The 21,178-nt window shown below is 39.6% G+C and overlaps 1 protein-coding gene across 1 annotated transcript in view; it reads right to left on the bottom strand.

The window, feature by feature from the left end:
* Window positions 1-4,162: 4,162 nt before the first annotated feature.
* The window catches only part of LOC145983826 (uncharacterized), a 53,861-nt gene continuing 36,845 nt past the window's right edge, over window positions 4,163-21,178 (bottom strand). The window contains exons 4-5 of the mRNA XM_083116872.1: window positions 17,046-17,632; window positions 4,163-4,222 (exon numbers count right to left, since the gene is read on the bottom strand). Of these exons, the coding sequence (XP_082972998.1) occupies window positions 4,163-4,222; window positions 17,046-17,632 (647 nt within the window). The remainder of the gene's footprint in view (window positions 4,223-17,045; window positions 17,633-21,178) is intronic.

Below are 21,178 nucleotides of genomic sequence, written 5' to 3'. Positions count from 1 at the left end.
TTCTAAGCTAGAACCACTGGTAGGAAAGATCATGAGTTAATCCAAAGGGGACCCAGGTTCGATAGTGCTTCAGGCCCCACTTTAAACTGTAGGTCCAGTCCCGATTAGCCTATCTGTGCATAAAGTGGACTTTGAACTTCAATGTGATTAGGCACTGAGGTGGCTGTGATTGCATGGAGGTGGGCCAATTTTGCCACTCATAGTTCATGTGCCCCTAGGCCTAAATCTAGCCCTGACTCGTTAGGTTTATTTCTTAGGCTTTGTGCAATAAGTTAATGATGAGGACAACACAAATATAATTACTCTGCTAGTTTAGCACAAACTGGCACTGGAAAATGCAAAATCTATTACAATTAGATGTACTAAGTTTTCACTTCTCTGTTCATGTGAATTAGAAAGGCTTTGTGCATGATTCTTGAAATAAGTGATAGATTGTGGGATTGAAAGATTGATTCAGCTCTGTCAGGGGGGAAAAAAAACAATTGTGAATAGTGCACATAATTTATTCTTATATCTATAATATAAAATACAGGCAATAGGTGCAAATTATACTTTCAAATAAATGTCATTTCCCTTATCAGGAAATGTTTGCATGGCAATGAATTTACAGATATAATTACATAGATTTAAATCTGTTTATAAATTTCAAATTAAAAATGTTTTTACTGAGATTCGTTCCAAGCAGGATACCACAGACAGGACTTCCATCCCGTGGTTATCTAACTTTTATGTTCAACACAATCTTGTCTTTACATTTTACCTCCTTCTTTTTAACTTTTTTCGCCATCTTTTAATATTTTAATTCCTGAGATCCCTTGGGAAAAGATCCAGAAATAGATCCAAAATATTGGGCAATAAATAGTGAAGAGAACTACTCATAAATGCAAAATCTCTTTCATGTTCTTTGTAGAAATAATATGGTAGTGTAACTATAATATTTTGTCCACTTACAATATGTACATATGTGGAAATATGAAACTGTAATGACTACAATATCTTACCACCAACAATTTTGTACTTATAGGTATGAAATATGTATGCTCTTTGTAATAAAAGTACCAGCAATTATTTCATATTGAAAATTTTGCCTACAATGTGACACTGTCTGGATGCATTAATGGAAGATGTTTAGAATTTTGGGCATCGTTGAGTTTTGGGAATTTTGATTCTGTGATGAGGAGTGAGTTGTATGATGAGCATTACCACAAACAGAACAAAGATCTTTCCACAAATTCTGAGATCTACTTCCACTTACAACATGAAACCAAAATATCACAAAACCCTGAGAAGTACTTGTTATACAAAACAAATATGAAAGAATAATTTTAGCCTCGTGTACAGCAAGTATCCCAAAAATCCACGACAAACCAAGGGACATAAATGCAAAGACAGACAACTTTACCTGTATCAGATTGAGGTTATATTCTGCTTGATTCATTGGAATTTTCTTTCTATGTCTAATACTGTAGACTATTAAAAAGAAAAATACAAAGTTTGTGAGCAGTACCAATGCAACAGGAGCCAAAAATGAATAATAAAATGCATCCTGAGCCAGCCAACAATATTCACCTCCTGTGCCATATGAATTTGGATTAGTACCTAAAACACCAATAATGGGTAGCATTGGAAGGCCCCATGCAGGTATGGAGGCTTTTAGCATAAACCTTGGAATGTAACTCCCAAAAACTTTCACCAGTCTTAAGTATAAATTCACAGCTACAACCAGCATCCAACAGAATGAAGCTAGAATAAAATAATGCAAAGAAATTGCAACAACCATGCAAACACTAGGATGCAATACTTGGGTAAATCCTCCAAGGAAAATTACATTGGTACAGAAAAGAGCCACTGATAGATGTAAAAGTATTTTGTTTTCCAAAACTCTCCATTTTTCAAATAAGAGAAAAGTGACAAAGATAAGAAAAAGACCTACGGAAGACAGTGAACATCCAAATACTGTAATTATGTTTAATATCAGCTGATGGGTAGGATCAATTTTCTCTTTATCATGCGACACAAGCAAGGCAAAATAACTCAAATGGTTGCAGTGGCAAACAGCCATTCCATTTACTGTTCCTTTGTATGTGCAGCCATCGGTGGACCAACTGTTATTCTTTCCATCCCAATATACACACTGTACTAGGTTTGGACTTGTATTGTTAAAAATAATTTGAATGACCTGCTCCTTATTTACTAAAGCTTGCAATGATAGATCTGGCACAGCAGTCATTACTACAACGCTAACAGTGTAATTAACTGACCAATTGCCTGATGCAGGAAAGAGAGATGGCTCCTCAAGGACACCAAATGGAATGCACCCCTTCAGAGCAATAAAATTTTTGGTCAGTTCATCTGGATAAACTACAGCTGCTTTCAGATTTCTGTTTGGAATGTCTAGCATGTCAAATAAGGTTGAAATGTTGTTACCATCTGGAGATTGTTGAGAAAAATAGCCCCCGATAGAATTTGAGGAGTTATGACATCGTGTTTCAAATGATACTCTTTCACCCATGTATTTATAAATACCATCATTTGAAGTGTTGACAACAAAGTTATCAAATTGCACTAATATGTCTTCCACTTGATCAAAAAATATACTAGGTGTGTCGAATGAACCTTCAGGATTGCTTTGAACAAAAGTGTTCAGTATATCACCAAACTTTTCTGCATTGTGTAATTTTTTAGTTCCATTAATTATTCTTGACAAAATCTTGACAACATTTTCCAGAGTCAAGTTTAGATTGAAGCTTGATGGTATGTCCCAATAAGCTCCCGAGTTCAAGTTACTTGTACACAAAGCTGTGGGCAATGAATAATCATCAACGTAAAAAATTTCTGGCATAGCACTCTTATTCAAAGGAGTTGTAGGCCAAATTATTGGGTAAACAGATGATGTCAGGTTTATAGCTCTTCTTTCTCTCAAGCAATACCTGGTACTTCTCACATAGGACAAAGTAAAATCATGTTTACAAAATTTAAGGGGCATTAGCAGTGTTCGGGTTGATAGGAAATTGGATAAGTTTTCCTCTAGATGTACTGATGGAACATCAGTGTCATTTAATGAGAATTGAACATGAAAATTTATCCTCAAATCTGATGTTACATTTACCTCACAGATATTGATTTCAGAAAACGTCTGAGAATAATTTTCAAATGACAAATTTATGACCTGAATTAATTTAGTTTCAACCATGGATGAGCATTCCGAATTATGTATATTTGATTCATATACTCCATTGTCATGCACTTTTAAACTACATACAAATGTAACAGCATTGCATCTACCCAACTTTGATTCCTTAGATAAATTTTCCCATTGTGCTCCTCTCAAAAAGTCACTGACACATTTTCTTCTCAGAGAATTCACAATTTTAGTTTTACAGGTGAATTGTTGTAACACAGGGATGGCTGAATGACCACCATAAGTTTCTGGCCATGTTATATTCATATTGTTAATAGTTATTGATTCTTCCTCACATATTGTTGGAAACAACAATGTCGAATTTTTTAAGTAGTCTTCTTTTTCAGGTAAATTAGCTAGTGCACCATTTAACTTACACTGCTTTAAAAGATTTTCAGAGTCACATCCCTGTAATGAGACAGACAATGTTTACAATTCATGAAAATGTACATTACAAATATAGCTTCTTATTGCAGGAACAAAACCAGTGAGAAAGACATAAAAATATATTGAAATATATATAACTCAACCAGATACTTAAATATATTTGTGTTAAGAAAATAAACTAATATTCCACCATCATAGAGATAATATATTTATACTCTGCCAGACTAATTCCGTCAATATACAAGGTCCACCCATAAAGAAACCGAACTGTCAAAAAAAAATACCATTTGCTGGCAACACTGCAAAGAGGTATATCTAAACTTCCCATCAGTGCATGTTTCAATCTGTTACAGGCAGTCTGTATCGGGGCAAGCGTATGTCAGATGCAGGTCGTGTGCAGGCAGCATACAAAATACGTGCACTAAGATGGAACAACTTTACAGCATAAAGTTTTGTTACAAATTGGGTGTTACAGATGATACGGGCAGTGTATGGTGATGCAGCATTATAAAGAAACCAGGTCCATGACTGGTACAATCTTTTCAAAGATGTGAAAGTGTCGAGGATCAACCAAGATCAGGATGCACTTCAACGTCAAAGAATGATGACAATGTGGAGAAAGTTCCCAAGGATTGATCCACCAGGAATTTGTCCCTGAAAACCAAACAATCAGTGGTATTACAAGGAAGTGCTTGGTCGACTCAGAAACAGGATGAAGTGGGTTAGGAAGGTCCTCTTGTGATTCTGGTCAATGGTTTCTGTTACAAGATAATGCTCGGCCTCATACCACATTGTCTGTACAACAATACCTTGCTAAGCATTCAGTGAAGTGATCAATCACCCTCCATATTCTCCGGATTTATCACTTGCTGTTTTTTCCTTTTTCCCAAGCTTAAGATGGATATGAAAGGGCAAAGATTTGACAACATTGCAGACATTAAATTAAATGTTATGCGTATTTTGCGAACAATTACTGTCATGACTATCAACAGTGTTTCCAAGACCTGTACAAATGCTGGTCAAAGTGTATTGCCTCTTCTGGTGATTATTTTGAAGGTGATCAAGTCATTTGAAGGTAATTACTTGTTTTCTTTCCTAAAAAAGAAAAAAAAGTTCTGTTTTTTATGGGTGAACCTTGTACAATAGTACTCAATGTAATGACATAGCTGAACTTTAAAATTAAGGTAAACAATGTTGGAATTTGGCTTGTTAAGTGAAACTTGTGTGGCTTAGAATGGAATTGAATACATAATATATAGATATGTTATTTATTTATTTATTGCATCTTGTTTATCATGGCGAAGTTAAGGCTTTGTAGCCTTTTCTACCACTTAACCATGTTTACATCGAAATTTGATAATATGAAAATTAGAAAACAACATTTAAACCATTACATAGAAAGGTATATATTAAAATAAAGAAAATAAAAAAATACAAAAAAAAAAGGATAAGAAAAAAATACATACGGGAATAAAAACCTAACCTATACTCATGAGCATACAACAAAACACACACACACACAATCAGTAATTCATGACAGTAGTCAGGGATTTGAAATATTAAGGTGAATAAGGGTTTTCAGTGTTTTTCTGCGCTTAACTGTATTCAATTTATCACTTAAATATAATGTGCTAACTATTTGTGCCCAATAAAAAATATCTTAATTGTGTCTTAAAGACATATGCTGAAGATGAGTTCCTGATTTGAGGGGCAGCGAGTTCCAAAGACGAGAAGTGGAAATGGTGAAAGATTTTGAATAAAAATTTTGAGTTATGAAGGGGGATGACTAGTTGAGTTCTCCCTCGCAATCTGGTGTCAAGGCTGTGAGATTCGGAAAGCATTGAGAATCTGCTAGAGAGATAAGCGGTTCCTTTGAACTGATTGCCCTATAGAGAAGGGTGAGGTTGTGTACCTTTCGCCTGTCAATTAATTTGAGCCAATTTAGCTTTGTAAAGAAAACTGATAAATGGTCCCTATATTTCAGATCAAAAATAAGCGGACGCAGTTGTTTTGTACTCGAAGACGTTGAACGAGATCATCTGGTAGTTCGGAATAGACAGAATCGCAGTAATCAAAGTGTGGAAATACAAGTGTTTGCACTAGTTTGATTTTAATGCTAACGGGTAGAAAATGTTTAAGCCGAACAAGAGCGTGTAATATAGCGAAGGCTCTTTTACTAGTTAAATTTATGTAATCTGACCATGAGAGATGCTGATTAAACATTACGCCCAGATTTTTGGCTGTTTTACTTAATTTAATAGCTAAGGAGAGTTCAATGAAAATGTTAAAACTGCAATGTTTAAATTTCAAACTTCACTGTAAGGCTAATCGGGACTGGATCTACAGTTTAAAATGGGATCCAAACCACTATGTGCCTCCACTGGGTATCTAACCTGGGACCCCTTGATTACAAGGCATCCATCCACTATGCCATCGGGGAGGCCTGACTCTTAAAAAGTCAGTAAATTGTAGATATGTAACTCCACCTTACTGCTAAGGATTAGAATTGGAGATATGTCGATCTTGTGATAGAAACAATGTGGACAGCATAGGCATGTGCACGGGAGGCATTTGCCCCCCCCCCCCCCATCATGGACATCCACAGAGGGAAAAGGAAGGTATTTTTCCATGGGACATATTACCCCAATAATAGTGTTGACCCTCAAAAAACACCACTTAAATTTGAAATTATCGCATTAATGTAAATTACAATAAGTGCAATCAAATTATACGTGTGAAATATACTCTATGTGATCAAAAGTATCCGGACACACCGCGAAACATGTGTTCATCATAGAGGGCGCCACAGTGCTGCCATCTACCGCGTGGAACACATAATCAGCAAACTCAGTAGTCTGCAGACAGTGTGAGACAGTAGTATGGGATGGTCTGAGGAACCCACAGACTTTCAAAGTGGTCAGTTGCTTGGGTGCCACTTGTGTAGGAAGTCTGTGTGTGAGATTTCCACCCTCCTAAACATCCCTCTGTCCACTGTTTCCGATTTTATAGTGAAGGGATGTGTATAACCCAAACGCTTGATGGCCAACCTGCCATGTTGACCTCCAGAGACCATCTAGTTTTGAAGAGGGTCGTACAGCATTATCGTCAATCATCCATCGCCACCATCACACAGGAATTCCGAACTGCATCAGGATCTACTCCAAACACCATGACTGTCTGGTGTAAGGTGCGGTAACTTGGTTTCCATGGCCGAGCAGCTACCCATAAGTCAAATATCACACAGACAAATGCTAAAAGCCGCCTGGTGTGGTGCAAGGAGCGTCGAAACTGGACCATAGAACAGTGGAAAACCGTTGTGTGGAGTGATGAATCACAGTACACAATGTGGCGATCCGATGGTAAGGTGTGGGTGTGGCGAATGCCTGGTGAATGACATCTACCAGCCTGTATAGTGCCGACAGTGAAATTCGGAGGTGGCGGGGTTACAGTGTGGTCAGGTTTCTCCTGGAGGATGCTTGGCCCCCTTGTTGATTTACATGGCAATGTCACGGCACAAGCTTACGTTGACATTTTAACAGCTTTCATGCTGCCTACCGTCGAAGACCAGTTCGGGGATGACCATTGTGTCTTTCAACACGACCGAGCACCCATCCATACTGCAGGGCTTGTGGGGGAGTGGTTTGACGACAACAACGTCCCACTAATGGACTGTCTTGCACAGAGTTCTGATTTGAATCCCATAGAACATCTCTGGGATGTTTTGGAATGCCGACTTAGATCTAGACCACACCGATCCACATCAATACCTCTTCTCATTTTGGTGCTCTGCGAGGAATGGGCTGCCATTCCTCAGGAAACTTTCCGGCACCTGATTGAAAGTATGCGTGTGAGAGTGAACACTGTCATCAAGGCTAAGGGTGGGCCAACACCGTATTGACTACCAGTGTTCCCGATAGAGGGTTGCCCAAACTTGTACTTTATTTTCAGGTGGGTGTCCGGATACTTCTGATCACATAGAGTATACGTTTAGGTTGACATTCGATTTCTAAGGGGGGGCGTGGCCATCCTTGCCCCCCCTTCCAGATGTCCATGTCCCTACATAATTGTACTTTCACCTAGAAATTTAGTGTAGAGGAATCTTATCGCCGGTATTAAACGATATTATACTCTTAAAGAAAATCAAGTATTTTCAAGCCGATTAAAGTTCAAAGCAACTACGGGGGAAGGGGTGCAGTGGCACAACCACAGGGGGCACTGGGAATTCCCCATCCCCAATCTTGGATGGAAATCAATTCTAGGGGGGCAAAGAAATAAAGACTAGTAGAATCAAAGAGTAGAAGGACAAAAGGATACTCAAGATGAAATTAGTTTTCATGTCTTTCTTTGTATTATTTCTTCCAGACGGCCAAGACAAGAGCACCTACAGGGGGCACAAAGGGGCAACTGCCCCAATCGCTATAAAATTTTATACATATAAAAATACATTTCGTAAAATTTTCTTGCTCTCTTCGCTCGCAATTTTGCTGTTTTCTGTCATGCATTGTTACTAAGTACTTCAGACTCTTGATGCCAAACAGTTTTGTCTTAAACAATTGTTTGGAGGAAAAGGAGCGCGGCACGTTTCAGACAATTTATTTATTTGTTATGGTCCTCTATGTTTCTGCATTATACACACACACACAGACACACACACACACACACACACACACAGACACAGACACATACATACATACATATATATCAATGCAATGAAACTAAAACAGTGAGATACTGAGATAGAATTAGGTTTTTCTTTCCTGACTGAACTTTCATGAAGGCTTTTACCCCCCCCCCCCAATCATAAGGTCTCCCCCCCCCCTTATGGTGGGCAGATTAGAATGTCTACTTAACAATAATTATCAACCTGATTGATTGATTGAATTGGTGTTTTTTAAGTTCACTTTGTGCACAGTAAGGCTAATCAGGACTGGACCTTAAAGTGGGATCCGAACCTCTATGTGCCCCACCAGGTAAATTATCAACCTGAGGATGCTCTGTACATACCAATGACACTTTAAAACCAATAAGTTGCTGACCAAGGCAGTTTATTAAGATAAAAACACTTAACACATAACGTTTCGACCCTGTATCAGGGTCTTCCTCAGACAAAGAACTAAACTAAACTAATCAAAGATTTTTAGTTTAGTTCTTCGTCTGAGGAAGACCCTGATACAGGGTCGAAACGTTATGTGTTAAGTGTTTTTATCTTAATAAACTGCCTTGGTCAGCAACTTATTGGTTTTAATATGGAAACAAGGCTTAATTATATTACAATGACTTTTTGTCATACTGCTCAGAACTTGAGACTCACAATTCTACAATTTTTCAGTTCTATTTTAAATATGAATAAAAAATCTGTGACAGTTGTGTAATGTTCCCTTACTACCCTTTTGTATTGAAGTCAGGGCATCAGTGGCATTGCATGGGCATTTCAGGTGGGAACTCCAAGTCCGAAGGAAGGGTCGGCCCTTTTTTGCTTAATAATTTACTTATGGTATTGGTCGCCACAGGTATTGTTTATTTGCCTGAAGTCAGCTGGGTTTTCAATAAAACATCATCCATGCATGTTTTAGCTAGAAAATGAGATGTCTCACTTTGCAACAAATGTTTTGAACTCTGGTGTTTTAAACCTTTTGGTATGATGCAATCATTATAAAACCTACCTGAATCACAAGCACCTGCACATCTGTAGACGTCATTGTTGTGGAGGATCCAACTACTGATTGATTTGGTTTATTTTACTTCGCTTTCCTACCACTTTTGGTTAATCGCGAATATGAATATGAGTGATGATATTGAAGAAGGGACACTCACAAAGAACACCCGTACTCACGCCGGGATTCGAACCAGGGACCTCTGTCGTCTTGGCTCGCTGTGCAAAACACTCTGACACGGAGGTGGGCAGATGATCCAACTATCATACACTCTACTAACGTAACAGTACCGATTAGTAATTCAGACCGCTGTTTATTTCGTCTTGAGAATTCTGATGAACATTTTAAAAATTTGTCCAGAGACCATTCGATGTTAAGAGTTTTCAAATGAATGCTAAACATTTCCATTGACACAATATTAAGCAGTTAGATAATAACCAAAAACTAATAATAATTTAAAAAAATAATGGTTTTGCGGGTTAAGTGGTAGAGCAGCCACAGGCTGAACTTCTACCACGAGGACTTCACGAACTTATTTGACAAAAACTGTGTTGATCTTTTAGTTTTTAATGCACATCGCTGTTCGTGCGATAAATTATACAATGTAGTGGCATTAAGAAGTGGTATATTTGAGTTTGGTCAAGTTACGTCAGTCAATATTGCGTTTTGTAGCATCACATATCACGAGTGGCATGAGCGTGAAGAACCGGGTAGGAATTCTACCGCTGTCGTCTGCTTCAGAAGGCAGAAAGGGTCACATGAACCAATCACGTAGCGTAGCCCTCTGCTCCGTACACTGGCGTACGAGAGAGCATTTGCGGTGTGCTGTAGAGATCCAAGCTTTCCCTCCAGAAAGGCAGCAAAGGCATAGAGAGTCCTTTACGTCGAACCTGCCCGGCGTCTGGCCAGGAAAGAGATTGAAAAAATGCTAGAACGAGTGTTGTTAGTGGAGTGTTGCAAGCGGATCGCAAAAAATAGCTATTATAATGCCATGAAGGTCAAACACGTGAAATTAGTCAAGTTTTACTTTATATTTACAGCATTTACGCATTTTTGAAATTTTAAATCGGGGAACGCCGGGCGTACGGGCATACCAGTGGCGTGGCGTGGATTTTTAAAAGTGTTACCGGTTATCAGTAGGACATTTAAGGGAGACTTGGGCGCCTCCCCACCTCATGCCCCCTCCCCCCAATGTCTTCCAAGTAGTTCATATAATATTAATCTGGTACGTATGCAATTCAATACTAGATTTTGGTAAAGTTATTAATCAGAAAAAAAATGTTGACATAAGGACTAAAGTGAAATCGCAAACATTGGTTGTTGACATAATAATACGTAATTTGATACTTACAGAAACATCGAAGGCTACTTATAGAGCAGATCAATCCGACTTTGAAAATAGTTATATGATGCTGGGATCCCGGGTTCGAAACCTAGCTTGGGCATGGGCGTTTGTGATGTCTATTCATCAATTTAATCATATCATCACTCATCCCCATCTTCGCAAATTAGCCAAAAGTGGCACAAGCGAAGCAAAATCAATCAAATCAAATCAAAAAACTTCTATGATGCTGTCATAAAGAGAAGTTTTTCATTTGAATTTGAATTTTTGGGTGCGTCATGGTCCATGTTATCCACATCTGAATTCGACACGTTTTTTTTTTCACCCGAAAATAGAGTACATGGCCAACAAAAGAGTTTAGACAACTGCACACATCCACATAACCACGGATAGTCGTTATACCACGAAACATTGAAATGTCGGTCATATCCAGCAGACGACTTGGTTTTTAAATCGTTCAAAATAGGCTTTGGCCTCCCTTTCGCCACAATTTCGATTTTTTCTGCAAAATAACGAACCGAAAGATTGCTTCAAAATATCTTCTATCGCACGATTACACACACTGTCCAGATAGGATGAACCCGCCACCTCGGAACTCGGAGCAAGCTTCATAAATTAATTGACAATGCCCGAAAACAACATAAAGACGAAAGACACCAGTCACAAAACTCCCACTGCACAGTCCCTCCCACAAACCGTTGTTTACTTTTGTAACACGTGAAGCACCCTCCTTGCCCCCTCCCCTCTCAGCATCTGCCCTTCCCCAATATTTCCTTCGGAACCTGCAAGAAGTCCCGTTCTACTAATGTTGCCATCTTAGTTCTTTTGAAACCAGATTTGCCCAAATCGCGAAACTTTTCGTTTCAAATAAGACGTATGTAGAGTAGATGTAGTCTTCATCTGTTTCCTAACTACTCCCACTCCCATGTTTCGCTAAATCCACTGAAATCTCATTTCTGACACCACTACCATTTCGTATATTTTACGTCCTTTGCTACCTTTAAGGCTTTCGCTTTATAGGATAATCGTGACGATGACGATGCGTGGTGAATTATTGAAATAAAATTATTATTTCTTTGTGTATGTAATTATTAATTTTTATAATTATGTAAGTAAAATAATAACAACGAACATTGAAATAACCATTTCTTGCTGAGGATTCGAACCTGCGACACCTGACACTTCAGAGCGTGCTAAGATAACAATCGGGAAATGATGCTTGTAAGTATTGTTTTCACCCAAAAACAGTTCTACCACCTCAAAAACATTGCTTCAATCCCAAATTATTGCATTCCTGCGTCAACGTATGTCAATGTCAATCAGTATTATCAACAATTATCACAAATTCCTGTAACCGAAATAATATTATATGTGTGAAATATAGAATTTTAGGTTGACATTTTTAGAAGGACAGCGGACCCCTTGACCATACCCATCCCTCTCCTCTCCTTCTCGCCCATGATGTCGAAGAAGGACAAAGAGGACTTTCATAATCGCTGATATTTAATGTAAATACAAAATATCACTTGGTAGTTTGCTTTTGCCCCAGTGTGATTTGATTTTTTTAAATTTTGATTTGGCGATTTAAGTCCACTTCATGAACAGTAATGCTAATCGGGACAGTTTAAAGTTGGATCCGCACCACTTGTGCCTCCACCGGGTATCGAAACCGGAATCCCTTGATTATAAGGCGGCGACGCTACTAACACTGCGCCATCGTTCCCCAGTGTGACTGGACACCTTCAGAGTAAGATAGACCCGATTAGGCGACTTAGCTCTTTTCTGTCAATTGAATATGGCAACACTGGTATGTTTCCTGTAAGCATCACCGGCAACTGCGCCGGCTAAACAGCCCGCCTCCTCCTCCCGCCATAACAGTCTTTGCCGCAACGCGAAGTCTTCCTTGCGTGGGCTCAGGGTCCTTCCTCATGTTGCCTGTGGAGGGTACCGGATCAGTCCTCCTCTTCGCTTTTGCCGGTGTCAGAAAAAATGGCAGTTTGCAATGTTTACTTTACGACAATATTACCAGTTTATGTACGTAATAATATTTTAAGACGGGTTCTTCAATTCTTTATATTTTGGTGTTACCTGCGGTAACAGCGGCTACATGCACGCCACGCCTCTGGGGCATACTATAACGTTACGCCACTGCAGGGCATCGTTGCCATTTGTGAAGAACACTATGCTCCATCAGGGCCGTATTTAGGATCTCTAGACCCCTAGTCTGAACCTGTGGTGCGGGCCCTGCAGAGGGGAATTTTTTTGAAAAAAATATTTCAATTGAAATTAATATTTTAATTTTAAAAATAACATATTGTAATTTTAAGTAAACATGTTAGGCAAATGCAAGATAAAAAAAAAATTAATGTAACAAACAAGCAAATTTTTCTTATATTTAATTCAAATACAGTACTTTCCCAAACAATCAGACTTAAAATGAAAGTGTCAAATAATCTTAGTGGCTAATTTGTTTGCGCCTACACTTCATACTAATGAAACTACTTATAATATCTTCATAACTTAGTTGTCTTAAAATATCACTTTCAATGCTGAGCAAAGCCAAAACATTGAGCCTGTCTTCTAACATGGAGGTTCGAAGCCTGTTTTTGATCAACTTCAATTTTGAAAATTACCTTTCTCCACTGCTGTTTGTGACCATAAGTGACAGGTACATTCTTAGAACGACCTTGATATCACGAAAACAATCTTTGACTTCTTTTTTTTCTAGGAGGACTTTATATATCCACCTATCCTGACTAATGACTTTTTCATTTTCCTCCTCATCTTTTTGAAACTCGTGGTAAAAAGCCTTGAACTGAATCAGTTCATTTCCCAATTGATTGTCTAAGTCATTGTTATATGTTTCTACTAAGTTTTCAACTGCTGCAATTATCTATCTCTTCATTAGCTGATTACCCGGTGTTGCCTGGGTATTTATTTACCCAATCTTGTATTAGATAGGAAATAATGAATTCTAACTATAGTGTAAAATGTAACTAATTTTAAATGTGATCGTGAATTAGCTTAGCGACTCCGAAAACTATGGATTCGACACTAATCTAGGTAATTTGTGGCATTTTATTATTCACTCCCTCTCACCCCCCCACTATGGATTCCATTCGCAACACAGCCTGAATGTTAGACAACCCAAGAAACACTATCGTTGTGCGGATTGCATAGAATCATAAATGTCTGTTTGTGCAGAATTTAATTATCGGTGGTTCTCGATTATTTTTACATGTCACCCCTTCTCACCCCTAGAGGTGCGAGGGGTGCCTTCCCCTACAGTATTTCTTTCCAGGTTGCAAGTGATACACGTACAAAGTTTGGTTGAAATCGCTCCATGCATTTGAGAGTTATGCTGGAACAAACAAATATACACACTCACACATACACCCACACACACACACACACATACATCCATTTATATATATATTGGATAAAAGCAAGGAGGGCCAAAAGGGCTAAGTAAAAATCAAAGAAGGTAAAAGGAAACACTCACCGGACAGTAGAAAAATTCAAAATTTTCGCTAACTTCATAGCATCATCGGTGTGAGGAGAAAAAGACGGAACCGGAAGTTGGGGCCCTGCAGAGTTGCCAGGTCCCCATCAAAGAAGAAGCAGTGCGTAGAACGAAAAAAAAACAACACTTTTTCATCACCAGGCTCGTCGTAAACTGTGAGTGTGTAGGATGAGTTTGGAGGGCGGGAGGGATGGGATGGCTTGGGAGGGAAGGTGGTTGAGGGATGGGCATTACTGGGTGGCCTTGTTCAGGCCAGGTGGAGTGGTTGCACTCGTGGCCGATATATAGGCCCTCTCCCATCTTTTGCGAACAGAGGTGTTTGCTGGTTGGGGTAGGAGATGGGTGATCGCTACCCGGAACCAGTCGTTGAAACTGATGTTGTGGTGGTTGGTGTGGACGGCAACAGTGAAGTCCAGAGGTTGTGGGTGGAGGAGCGGTGGTTATTGATGCGGAGGTTGAGGGCCGTTGATGTTTCCGCCAGGTAAAAATCACCACAGATGTTGCATGTGAGGATGTAGATAAGGTTTGAGGCATGGCAGGTCCTTTTGGGATGGAGGGTAAATTTGCCAGTGGCCGTGTGCACCTGGAGGGTGTGAGAGGTAATGAGGATGGGGCAGATCTTGCACCTGGGGCGGTTGCATTTATGGGCAGGGGGGTGTTGGATGTGTGGTGAAGGAGTGTTGTGGACCAGGATGTTTTGGAGGTGGGGGGGGGAGGCATTTGAAAACCACTCTGGGTTTGTCGGGAAATGTGTTTTTGGTTTCAGGATCACTGTGGAGAATTGGGAGAAGAGAGTGCAGTGTGTGCCTGATTTTGTTGAGGTGGGGATGATATTGGGTGATGAGTGCAGGTGGGTTGGTGGCAGCAGGTTTCTTGGTGGTAGTGGTGTGTGAGGCAGCTTGCGATATTTGCTTGGTGACCAGGATGGAGGGATATCCACGATTGACCAGGGCCTGGTGTAGGCGGAGGTTATAATTCTGGCGGGAGGTGGGTGAAGTGTTCAGGCACTGTCCCCTGAGGGCCAGAGAGAATGGAATGGCTTTTTTGGTGTGGAACGGGTGGGAGCTGGAGAAGTGTAGGTATTGCATGTGGTTGGTGGGTTTTATGTGGATGGAGGTAGTCAGGTGTCCCCCCTCGATGTCACATCCAGGAAGGTGATCTGGTTGGGGGAGTGCGTCCAGGTGAATTTTAGGGAACGGAAGTGGTTAAGTTGGTCCAGGAAAGCTGACAGGGATGGTTCTCCATGTGTCCAGAGCATGAAGATGTCGTCGATGAAGCGGAGCCAGAGGAGGGGTTGGGTAGCCAAAAACGCTTGCTCAAGTTTGCCCATGAAGAGGTTTGCATAGGATGGGGCCATTCTGGTAGCCATGGCTGTACCTCGGATCTGTAGGAAATTTTGGTTTTCAAATGTGAAGTTGTTACAAGTGAGGACAAGGTGGGCTAGGTGGGTCAGGAAGTTGGTGCTGGGGTTGTGAGGTTTGGGTCTGCTATTGAGGTAGAATGGAGTGGAGGACATGGGAGTGAGGTACGTTGGTGTAGAGGGAAGTGACGTCGATGGTGGCAAGGATGGTATTTGGGGGCAATGGTGGTAGGGTGCGGATTTCATCCCAAATCCTCTGTAGAGCCTCGTTTCCATCTTTGACATTTTGGTATGCAAACTTAGAGCAGTAACACGTGATTGTCCTGAATCTTCTTTGTCCTCCGAAATTTCAAAAAGTGAATTTTTTATTTCTTTATAGCTTCACAAGAGGGCTTTTGTAGCATCTGCTCAGCACGACCAATGTGGTGGTGGTGTCCTTTTTGGCACGAGAATGGGTTTGTCAGTTTTTTTTGTTGTTTTTTTTTCAAGCAATCGGTTAGAAACTTTATATCTGTTAGTTGAAGCTGTAAAATATACATTGTCCACTGAAGAGTTCAGCCGAATTAGCCAACACAACACACAAAATAACTGTGTCGACGTAGGGGAAGAACACGAATTCTCATTGGATTGGTGATGCGGTTGAGGGGAATCAGTCCCGTGGGGGAGGAGGTAATCTCCAACTCTGCATGTGTAGATCATTGCCCACATGCTTCACCTTACCGCTGGATGGGAGTTCCTCAGCTGCCATGTGGGTACCTGGTTTTTAGTCTTTTAGTTTTGAATATGAGTATTTCAATTTTAATAACTAAGATTTTTAAGTGTTTTTTACCGATTCCTTTAATCATATTCCTTTTCAACACTATTTCACATGACACCGTGTCTGGTGTCTAGATATCTAGTTAGACATGAAGAAGGAGGAAGTATTTACCTCCGAAACGTCGTCCAGATTAACATATACTGACTCACGTAAGTTTGAAAAGTTTTAATAGTATTTTACATATTTATTTTGTATTCAATAGTGAGTAATACACACTTCCTCATCATGTTATTAATTAACTTGCTACTTTAAAATATTTTCTTCCCAAGTGAAACCAATTTTCTGCAAATAACAGCCTAAAAGTTATACAGGGTGTTCAGCCTAAAAGAGATCCATCATGTCATGCATTGCTTGTAGAATATTTATTTATTAGATTGATTACATTCTTCCATGGCGCCTGTTTAGGTGTATAACCTGAACATAGACGGGGTAGGGGAAGGCTTTGGGAGAGGGGAGGAAGGGAAAAACCATCACAAGATTAGCATATGAATAGACTGGCCTACTTTGGTCTGAGCATCCTGTACTTTTCAAGTATTTGAGGGTCTCCCTGATAGCGCAGTGGTTGTGTCATCGCCTTGTAATCAAAGGGTCCCAGGTTCGATATCCAGTGGAAGCACTTTAAACTGTAGGTCCAGTCCGGATTAGCCTTACTGTGCATAAAGTGGACTTAAAACACCAACTCAGTCAGTCAAGTATTTAAAAAACATTAGTGCACTATTTGTAATGAAAATTAGATCAGAAAATAAAATACTTATTTGTGTATAATGTAAAAGTTACTTACCAGTTTATATTTGTCCATAGATATATAAAAATTATATTGACCTATAATATTATTTCCATGATGGTAATATCTTTTAAATCCATTGTTCCACGATATATCGTATGTTGTTGAACATAATTCCCTCTGTTGTGTTTCCAAAATTCTTTTAATATTTGTAATATTAGGGTATCCACTCAGAATGGTGAAATCCTTGCCTTCCAAATTGGTAAAATTCTTGTACACTACTGCGATAGCATTGAAAACTTCTTTAAAATATACCGACACTTTGTTGGACTTGGTGGTTCTTGAAGTATCATGTTTCCAACCTTCACACCAATATGTTCCTTGCTTACTTTCGTTATTTGCAATGTATTTTACTGGATCTACAACAGAACTGATGTTAATCACATCATCAGTTACACCAAGATAAATACCATCCTTTACCCAACCTATGGAAATGGCATTTGTACTATTGTTGACAGTTGTACATGAAAGCTGTAAATCTTTGTAGTCTAATATTGAAATATTGACTTCACTTTGAAATGGCACTTCACTGAGCACTTTTCCTTGAAGAATTATATTCAAACGTAGCTCAAACTCTCCCTCAACTGAAATATATACACGTATACAATGAATATGCAGTTACAATGAAAAACACAATACATAATATGCATTTAAAAGAACATGCACTAAATAGTGTCGTGAAGTGTTCTTTATCTACATTGTGTTATAGTAGATGGCACAATATTTGAAACATCAAAATATATCTACATTTACCCAACGTTAATTGGACGTTATCCATTGTTTAGTGCATTGAACTAGAGCACCTTTTCTCTCACCTTCAGATAAACATACAAGGGTCATACAAGGTTGACCGGAATTTTCGTACGTAAAAAATCGATGAATAGCCGGATCATGATGAAACGTGCGGGTGACGTAATGTATTCCTTCGCAAGTAACTAGCGCCCAGCATGACGTATTTCGCGCATGCGCAGCAGTTGCAGCGAACATAGCGGCAAGCAGTGTGTCTGTGGCTGTGGAGCAGCGGTGTGTAATCAAATTTCTCGTGAAGGAGAAAGTGAAACCAGCTGAGATTTTCAGACGATTGCAAGCACAGTATGGTGAACAAACGATGTCGCGGACAAGAGTGTACGAATGGTGTGAGCAGTTTCGCGAAGGACGGGAGCTGGTGACAAATGAAGCGCATGGACACATTCGCCCAACTGCAGTCACACCAGTGAATATCGCACGTGTTGAGCAAATGAGTCTTGAGAACCGGCGAGTAACAGTGCGGGATATTGCTGCCGAGGTGAATATCAGTGTCGGGAGTGTTGAGACAATCATTCACGACCACTTATGCTTCCGCAAAATCTGTGCAAGGTGGGTTCCCCGCCAGCTGACATTCAATCAGAAGTGGACACGCAGGATGGTCTGTGAACAGCTTCTGAATCGGTTTCGAGCAGAAGGTGATGAATTGTTGCAATCCATCATCACATGTGATGAAACATGGTTGCACAATTCAACCCCAGAGACCAAAAGACGCAGCATGGAGTAGCGGCATAAAGGTTCCCCGCCCCCCAAGAAAAGCAAAACGCAGCCGTCCGCTGGAAAGATCATGGCAAGTGTCTTCTGGGACATGAAGGGCGTTATCCATGTGGATTTTCTGGACAAAGGGAGCACGATTAATGCCCAGTATTACTCCACATTGTTGAGTGGTGCTGTAAAGAAGTCCATTCGCAAGAAAAGACCTGGGATGTTGTCTGGAAATGTCATTCTTCTCCATGACAATGCCCGCCCTCACACGGCCAATGTGACAACAACAACTCTGGCCGACATGCGCTGGGAAGTTCTGCCCCATCCCCCCTACAGTCCGGATTTAGCCCCCAGTGATTATCATTTGTTTGCACCCCTTTAAAGACCATCTGGGAGGGAAGAAATTCACGACAGACTAAGCACTGCGGAGCGACGTCCTCCAGTGGCTACGACAACAACCAAGTTCTTTCTACGCCAAAGGAATTCAGGAGCTGCCAGAACGATGGCAACGGTGCCTCAGCGCGCACGGAGAATACTTTGAAAAACTGACTTGGTTTGGTGTTTCTTCTGCTACCTATTTCCTCTGCAGAAATAAAAGTCCCGGTCAACCTTGAACGACCCTTGTATTTCTTTTTGCTGGTGGCATGGATCAAACCTATGTGAGGCCTGCGATTTTACTACAAATACAATGCACTAACCAACTACCTTTCAGGGACTGAAGGCACTGAATGCAGCCTGTATATAATGCTTCTTTCACTTAAAATTTATTAGGGATTGGCCGACATGAAATTTTGGCTGATGCCGATGAAGTTCCGATATAAAATTTACCGATACTGATAACCAATATTCCACCGATCCAATATAAAATTCCGCTGGCCTCCATGGCAGTGTGGTTAGCACATCGTGTTATGACGCCAGGGGTCCTGGGTTCGAATCCCGGCCTGGGCATGGATGTTTGCGAGTGTCCATTCATCATATCATCACTGATCCCCATTTTCGCAAATTAGTCAAAGTGGCACAAAAGCAAAGTAAAATAAAGCAAATCAATCGACAAATATAAAATTCCAAATAATCCCTGCAGAACCTGAATGGATCACTAACCTCCTTAATAAATGCATGTTTTGAGGTGACTGCAGTGCAAAAGAAGTTGCATATTTAGACATTTACTTTCTTAAAAAGTAGGGCATGGAGATTATCCATAAAAATTGTAACAAAATGGCAGAATTTTGAACTAAATTATAAGATATATATATATATATATATATATATATAGGATCAGTAATTTTACCGATACACTGATATGCCAATTGGCCAATACTGATAACGTACAGATTAATCTGCCCCATCCCTATAATTTATACTGGAATTGGATTTCAAATAATCATGTCATACATATCAGAGTTTCTCCAAAAAATTTGGCATTTTCATTTGTGAAGAACTTCTCATTAATAAATGCAAGAAATACATACTTTGCATGTATAAATGTTTGGCATGTGAATGTGATAAGTGTTTTGTCAACAAGTTTATGTCCTTCTGCCACTTTCCCTGTTCAGCTGACAGAATTGATAGGTTAGAATGCATAAATATTTTCTGAATACAGTTTTTCTCCAACCATCATCATTGAAATCAAATTAATAATATAGTTATCAGTTTTCCAAGTATAATAATACACTCATCAATTTCCTAATTAGTATTACTTGAAATTTTTCATTGTTCAAAATGCAACATGCCAATGAAAATTTCCACTTGCGAAATTAATTAATGATGTTAGCCTGAGGGAACTACACAAGTTCATTACATCCAGTGGTTGCCAAATAATTTAAACCTAATATTATATTTGTCGACAAACCTAGACATAATCTAATTATAACTCATCATGATCATGTCATTAATTTATTTATTAATATTTAATATCAAGGATACATAGTAATTACTGTGTAAAGTTTAAAAAAGAAATAGGAAGTTATTTCTCAGTAAAATTGCTAGGATTTGGGGCATCGCCTTAAAAAGAACATTTCCAGGCTGAGGTCTCGCTAAAAATGAGAACCACTGATATGCATAGTTTTGAATGAAGAATCAAATGAGCTGATTATATCGCTTTGAACCAATACCAGTTCTGATGTTGATGCCCTTATCAACCAACATCAATACTATACGGCGTACGTTTTTAGAAGCGATATCAGGCTAGGCCACACAGTTAGGAGACTGCAGCAGACAAATTAAACACCGTGTTCTGTATTTTTCTTGTGCACAAGAAGTTTTCATAAAACTTGCCACATTAAGGTTTATCATAAGATGGGGCACGGCATTTTCAACCTGACTGTGCAAGTCCCTACAGCCGGAGTTATCGCTTCTTGAAGAAACACTGGAAACAGCACGTCTCGACACACACAATGACCTTTTCGTTTTCCTTCCGTGTTCTGTCTGCCTTTTTCGTTGCTACTGTGTTGAGGCCGCTGAGTTGTATCTTGGGAAAGCTATGGGTGTTAAATTTGGCTGAATGTATAAAATGACCCTTCACTGTCGTTCACGAAAATTGCAAGTCTGAGAGTTTGAGTTCAACGTTTTCGTAGCAAGAGCGGTGTCAATTATTTTACTCATACACCATGAAGAACAGTTGT

The sequence above is a fragment of the Lepisma saccharinum genome, chromosome 2 (assembly GCF_977018435.1).
Source record: "Lepisma saccharinum chromosome 2, izLepSacc3.1, whole genome shotgun sequence".
Taxonomy (NCBI): domain Eukaryota; kingdom Metazoa; phylum Arthropoda; class Insecta; order Zygentoma; family Lepismatidae; genus Lepisma; species Lepisma saccharinum.
This window is presented reverse-complemented; position numbering and strand designations above follow the sequence as displayed.